Source organism: Apaloderma vittatum, unplaced genomic scaffold (assembly GCF_000703405.1).
Source record: "Apaloderma vittatum isolate BGI_N311 unplaced genomic scaffold, ASM70340v1 scaffold23592, whole genome shotgun sequence".
NCBI lineage: Eukaryota > Metazoa > Chordata > Aves > Trogoniformes > Trogonidae > Apaloderma > Apaloderma vittatum.
Window position 1 is genome coordinate 16,412 of NW_009705569.1, and position 6,876 is coordinate 23,287.

General features: G+C 51.6%; 1 protein-coding gene across 1 annotated transcript in view; it reads right to left on the bottom strand.

Annotated features, from left to right (window-relative positions):
- Window positions 1-6,254, bottom strand: part of TM9SF4 (transmembrane 9 superfamily protein member 4) — a gene marked incomplete at its 5' end in the record, with an annotated part of 8,772 nt that extends 2,518 nt beyond the window's left edge. Inside the window, 13 exons of the mRNA XM_009865486.1 lie at window positions 10-44; window positions 246-329; window positions 565-640; window positions 749-830; window positions 1,239-1,371; window positions 1,791-1,861; window positions 2,369-2,480; window positions 2,601-2,719; window positions 3,541-3,664; window positions 4,014-4,143; window positions 4,225-4,393; window positions 4,554-4,653; window positions 6,141-6,254. Coding sequence (XP_009863788.1) covers window positions 10-44; window positions 246-329; window positions 565-640; window positions 749-830; window positions 1,239-1,371; window positions 1,791-1,861; window positions 2,369-2,480; window positions 2,601-2,719; window positions 3,541-3,664; window positions 4,014-4,143; window positions 4,225-4,393; window positions 4,554-4,653; window positions 6,141-6,254 — 1,349 coding nt within the window. The remainder of the gene's footprint in view (window positions 1-9; window positions 45-245; window positions 330-564; window positions 641-748; window positions 831-1,238; window positions 1,372-1,790; window positions 1,862-2,368; window positions 2,481-2,600; window positions 2,720-3,540; window positions 3,665-4,013; window positions 4,144-4,224; window positions 4,394-4,553; window positions 4,654-6,140) is intronic.
- Between the last annotated feature and the right edge of the window lie 622 nt (window positions 6,255-6,876).

Consider the following 6,876-nt stretch of genomic DNA (forward strand, 5'->3'; position numbering starts at 1 on the left):
CCAACCCACAGACATAGCAATGCCTCCATGGTAGGAGAAGGCACCTGGAATGACACCAAGAGTCACAAAAGGGAGGCTGACAGCTTCCCTGCCTTGGAGACTGAAGCTGCCCCCCAGACTGACTCTCCAGTCAGCCACCGCCCGGACACCCCCACTTGGAAAGCTCCTGGGAAAATCCAAGAGCCCCCAGCAGCCTCGGCCCCCTTCTCCCACCCAGCAGGCTCCATGAGGAAGGGAGTACCTACCGCGCCAGAGGAGTGTTTCCCCCAGATGAAACAGTTGAGGACAAAGCAGATACCAAAGACGACGCCCGGGTATAGGGTAGCTGTCTGCAAGCGCAACCAGAGGTTAAGAGAAAACGTGTAAGTAAACCAGCCAGGTGCTCCTCTTCCATTAGAGTCCATCACTGGGACAAAGGGTTTGCCCCTTTGTGTAAAGCTACGAGGACCACATCCAGCCCAAACCTCTGCAGCACCTCCCGGCTGCATGCGGATACCCACAAATAAGCGAATATCTCGCCACAAGCAAATCTGCATGAACAGCACAGGAAGCCCTCGGACTCACACAAAAGGCTCCCTTCTTCCACCGATGTCCTTTCAGAGTCCGGTATAAGCGGCCAGCAAAGAATCCACCGAAAACCCTGGGTAGAAACAAGCCAAGACAAAGAAAAGCAGCTTTCATTGTTGAAGAGAGGGAAAAGGAGGGTGGGCAGGATGGCACGGCCGTGGGAAGCAGTGGAGACACCTACCCCATGAACATGAAGAGAAAGCAGGCCGTAGTCATCAACGCCCCCCGGCTAGAAGGCGACAGCATCCCCAGCATGGCGACAACTGCGGCGGGGAAAAGGGACAGAGAATAGCAGCTCTGATGTGTGCGTGTCAGCTGGAGAGCAGGAGCTCACCCCACGCGCAGAGCACAGCTCCCTGCAACCCCGGCCTTCTGCACACACCTCCTTCAGGGCCCAACACATCCACGCACCAGCCCGACAGAGCCACAGCTTTGATCTCAAGCTACAGACCGTCCTTCAGCCTCAATTTCCTCAGAGGTTTGAGCAGGTGCAGCTCAGAAGGCAAAGAACACTTCTGCAGAAGTCTCTGAGCCCACCGTCCCCCAGGGCTCGGATCAGCCCCGCGACAGGGAGCCCCCTTCAGCAACCTCACTCGAGGTGAGCACAGCTTGAAGCCGATGGGAGCTATGAACACCCTCGAGCATTGCTCCTCTCCTTGTGTGACACTTACAGATGACAATCAGAATCATGCAGAAGAGCTGAATTCCCGAACCCAGGAGAGAGCTGAGGATCATCGGATACTGCGGGGGCCTGAAGACGTCTCCGTGCACAAGCTTCCAACCAGATTCCTCCATGGTATCTTCCTGGAGCAACAAAAGGAAAAGAAGGGTATTTTGGTATGATGTGCCAGTGGAAATTAAGGTCCTACCACAGCCAGCCTAAGGAGATAAGCTCCCTGTGCTCCTAGAGAATTCCATCCCTTTGGTTAAGAAATCTCTTTCCTCTTGGTCTTAAAGCAGTTCAGACCTGGAGTGGCAGTGCCAGGGCACTCATTTAGGGAACTCTGCAGTGACTAGCTGGATCTGAAGACATCTGCGCCAGCAACCTGCACAGAGCAGCAAAGGTGCTGTGAGAGCTCGTGACAGAACTGCTCCTCCATCTCCAGGGCTCGAAATAAAACAGGTGCAAGGAAAGATAGAACAGACCCAAGTCTCCAGGCTAGATCCCTCCTCGTCTGCGCTTCCCTCCCACTCTGATCCAGCTCCCAAGAACAAACACATACGATGTCATCTTCCTTGTTGTAGTTGGCGATGTCCTTTCGCAGGGTCCGGATGATGATCATGCTGAGAATACCTGAAAGCAAACACAAGCCGAGCTCCGCTCAGAGGCTCCTGCAGGGCTGCGCTGCTCTCACACCACACAACTACACGGCTCCCACCAACACGCAATGCTGGCTCAGGGAAGAGGCCGTGAGTCGTTAGCCATCCCCCCCAGCCTTCAGCACTGGCACAACCAAAACCCCAGGGAGCGGGGAAGGCAGCATTCCAGCAGCAATGGGGCACTGTGGCTTTCCTGTGGGGGTTTTTTATTTATTTTTTTTTGTATTCCTTAAATACAGACACACAAGATGCGCACTAACCACATTCTACTCCTCGACTCCCCCAGCCAGAGAGCAGAAGTGGGTCATGTCTGAACCCACAGGGCACTGGGAGGTTTTACATGCTCATGTTTGTTTCCTGCCCCTTTCTGACAGGGTTCAGCCACAGCCACATCCTCCTTGGGCCACCTGCAGCTGAGGCCTAAACCAAGTTCCCTGCAGATCTACGGTGAGACCTTCTTCATCCCACACATCTCACTCACCTGAAAGGAAAAAGACGACCACGACCGAGTTAATGATGGAAAACCAGTGAATCTGCACGTCGCTCATGGTCAGGTAGGTGTCCCAGCGGGAGGCCCATTTAATGTCACTTTCCTGAAAGAACAGGAGAGTTCTTGTCACACTGGCACGTTCCCAATGTCTTCCCCAACACCTCTGGAACAGACACTCAGAGCCCTCACTGCCAGCCAAGCGCCTCCCTCATCGCCCCCTCACCTCCCAGTGGACAGAGTAGGTGAAGAGCAACTGGTTCGTTTTTGAAGGATCTATTTCCTGAGGGGCAGAGCCCGTCGCCTCAGGCAGGGTGCACATACTCTTCTCATCAGCCTTCAAGTCTGGAAGGGAAAAGGTAACACAGATGAGGTCAGCCCTTCCCTCAGTCACCACCTCCCCCCCCACGGACCACCCTGTCCCCCGAAGGCTGCAGTGACTCCAAGTACACTCATTCCTTTCTCGCCTGCTTTGGAGTCTGCCAAACTATTTTTCTGACCAGAAGCAGAGCACCATTAACAAACTTTAAGGAAAGCTATGCATAAGGGCTTTCCTTAACTGGAAGGATAAAAGCCAGAGGCTCTGAAACAAAGGACCTAAATCACGAACAAATCCTCTGTTTCACACAATACACCGACAAACAAGACCTCTCCAGCAAAGCTTGGCGCTGCCAGAGGAGAGCTGCGTGGAATCACACACACGATGAGCACCTTCCCTTTCAGACATCCGTTGGGCTCACTGAGGTAGGAGTGTTTTCCCCAACCAGTATTTTTAACATTCAGTCCCCTCAGAACAGTTCCAAGTGTTCTCTGGACTAGCACACAGTGTCCCAGTGGGGCAGATCTGGGCCACAACAAAGGCTCGATGCCACACATACCTCATGCTAGATGACATGACGCAAAAAAACCCTCCAACCCCGCAACCGCACAGGCCAATTTTTTTATAGGAATTAATTTTCCATGGATTGCATTTCAATAATATCTCTATTTTTAGCACTTCCTTAATAACAAAGGGTTTTATTGTCCTTATAATTCTGACTCCCTCATTTCTGTGCCCCGAGTCCAGAGCGGAAGCGACAACTGGCACTCTGAGACATCAGTGGTGTTCAGCTCTTGGCCACACAAGAGATTCTTCTCCCCTGCTCCCCGCCCTGAGAGTCTCTCACCTTCTAATTTAATACTTTGGGGAATCACTTCAAAGCGCACAACCCTGTAGGTGGGCTCCTGGCTCTCTTCCACAGCCTCTCTGTGGTAGTAAAGGATGAAGGAGAGGTGGTTGTGCAGGTAGAACTAAAACAGATGGACATTAAATGAAAAACGTTAGCACCCCAAGGGAGGAACGGGCCAAGTTCAGAAGCAACAACTGCGGAAAGCAGTTGCAGCGCAGAGAAGGAAAACCTCCAACTGTTCCCAGATGTGTTGTGCTCACTAAGAACAAGCTAGGATCCTGGCTGTTGTACCAGCAGGGCAGCACCCACCCCCTTCTCCCAGTAAAAGACCTCTCTCCCTCATTTCCATTCTTTAGAGAACCTGCTGGTCGCCTTCCTGATTCCGATACCCTCTGGGAGACCTCTCACACCCCCTGACAGACACCCAGAACTCCTCCAGGCACGCCTCAGACAGCAGCTCGATTCTCTACCTTGTTCCCATCCATAAACCCAAGCCTGTATCCATGCTCGAACTGCACATCCTTCTCCTTCTTCTTCTCCTCTTCCTCACGATTGGAATAGAACTCCAGCCGTGTTGCCACAGGGAGGTTATCAGCGATGCTGAAAGCACAGATTTCACATCAAATTTGTCCACGACGCAGAACCCCCCGCCGACACAACCCCACGCTCGAGGTGACTCACAGATGGACGTAGTAATCCTCCCTGATCCGCTCGGCGATCAGCTTGCTCTGCTCCACCGTCAGAGTCACCGGCTTATTGGGGAAGTCGCACAGAACTTCGCATTTTTTCTCCACGTTCATGGAAACCTGGAAAGGTGTGTTTACGATTCGGTCCCCCCGCAGAACCTCTCCTGGAAAAACACGAAAGAGGGGCAGGGTGAAAGGCTGCCAGGCACTGACCCTGCCGCCAGGCTGGCGTTGCTGGGGGGGCATCTGCCATCACTTTTACATCTGTAAAACCACCCTCGTGCAGCTCACACAGGGCAGGCCCCTCTCTGCTGGGGAACGTACCGAGGTTCTCAGCCTTGTAGGTTATCTTGGTGGGCTGGCAGAAGGGCAACGAGTAGTACTCGTAGGGCAGCTGCGTTCGCGAGCTGGTGAGCTTCACAGCCTGGAGGAAGAAAGGAAGGGTCAGCCCTAGAAGAGAACTCGGACAGTTTCCTACTCAGAAGCAAAAGCTTACTGCAAGGCACCTCTCATAAAGCTCATTTGTGGAAATTGTTAAAAAAAAAATTAAAAATAAAAAGGAGACGTGCTACAGATGTTCCTGGGAGAGCTCCAGCTTTTCTTCCTTTCTACACTACGATTCCGCAGCATTTCATTCAGAGAGAGACGTGTGAAGAAAGCAGCATGGCAGACTGGTTTCACAAACCTGTGACTCAATGGAGCCCTAAAGACAAAGAGCTGAAAAAAAAGATTCAAGAGCCACGTTTCACACAAGACTGCAGTTATTTCCTCCAAAAAAAAATTTTAACAAAATCCCTGTCACGCTGGACCTAGAGGTCTGGCCTTGAGCGATACGAAGAGTTGGGCAATTTTTATGCCAGAGAGCCAGCAGCTCGGGAAGGCAACGGATGGTGACAAAACTCCAAACACTTCTGGAGAGTTCCCACAGATCACGCGGCACGAGGCACACCACCATAGCCAAGGCCACAGTTGCTCGAAAAGCAGAAGCCTGTCCTGTACCGCAGCCAAGCTCCTTTATTGGAAGAGCGCTGGCAAACACGCTGACTTGCCTTATCACTCGAGGCAGCATTTGGCTCCCAAAATCCCTCTGAGAACAGCCATTCCAATGCCCCCTTCTTCTGGGAAGCTTACTGTAGCCACAGGCAAGTCTATTTGCTTAAAAATAGCCCACGTCTGGCTGCCTGCGGCCGAGCTGTGCTTCATGTGAGAGCAGCCAATCTCAGCATCCCCAAGGGTGCTGGATTTTGCTGAGATAGAGGCCACAGCTTTAGAAAAATAAATGAAACGGGCTACAAATTGCTGATGTCTGCAAACAAAGCCTGGCTTTCCTTTCCCCCACACCAGAGCATCCATCACGACCATCACACTGCACAGGAAGAGCAATCCTGCAAGGCTGGGCTGTAAGATCTGCAATACCCAAGGACAAATGCCCAGGCTTGGGGAGGGCTCCCCACGGATTTCACTTGGCTTGAAGACAACACATAAGCAAACTGGATAGAAGAGAAAATTGAAAAGGTCCGATTCAAACCTTCCTTTATTCTACGGTTCACCTACCACCTCAAGGCCGCCCCACCTTAAGCACTTAGAGAAGCAGTATAATGCTGGAGAAAAAATTCTGATTAAATTAACTTCAAAGCTACAGTGAGAAAGAAGTCTCAGCACCTGGAGAGCTTTGGTGCAGCTGCTGAAGGAACTCGGCAGAAGACACCAGAAGCAAGAAAGAGAATCAAGTTGGGAAGTGGGCTGCTTAACCCCAACATTTAACAAGAGTGTCATGAAAAAGAGAAATTATCTGCCCCCATAACGTTAGTAACAGGATCCCCAAATCTGACTTTTTAGCTGCTATGATAGAAAAATCCAAACCACAAGAAAATCCAAACCAAACAAGCAGCTCCATCTCGGTTCTCTTACCTTTATTTCTACGGGATCATTGTGGTGGAAGTTGATAGGAGCCACGCCAGGGACGTAGAAGGAGTCTGTGCCATGCAGCAACAACAGCAAGCCCAGCACACATCTTAGCCTTTCCTGCAAAAAGGAAGAGAGACGTTAAAATACAACAGAAACACGGGGCCAACATTAGAGCTGAGCGACACTGCTGGAAGGGTACATCCCAGCCATCAGGAAGGCTGTACAGGCGGGTGATTAAACACATACCAAACCCAGAAAAGCTACTCTTAACTTTGTTCTGTGACTCTCACTTTCCACTCCGTGTGGCGCTCTCTTCACCTGGCTTTTCTACTCCCACCCACCCAACACCCCTGGTTTTGAAACTCCGTGGATTACTAGAGCAGAGAGGGCTGTAGCCCTGGCTCTGGATTTCTGTCAGTTCTGCTCATCAGGATTTACCCTGTAGCTGCTTACGGACAGATGCTCATGTGCTGCTACCTGAGGTGGAGTAATTAGTGCAGGGTAAGGTCTGTCAGCAAACTAAACGCTTGCTGCATCACCGCTCCCTCCTCTGTCACTCCTCCTGGCCACGACACAGGTCAGTAACAAGCCAAAAAAGTTTTTGCCCCTTTTTCCAGGAGAGGAGTCAGGCTGGGAAGTTCAATCAGCTCTGTGGGGGCTCCAACACAACTCAGAGCCCCTCAAATCCTTTAGGGGCCTCCGCTGCTTCCTCAGTCCCTATAGTCACCTCGGGTAACCC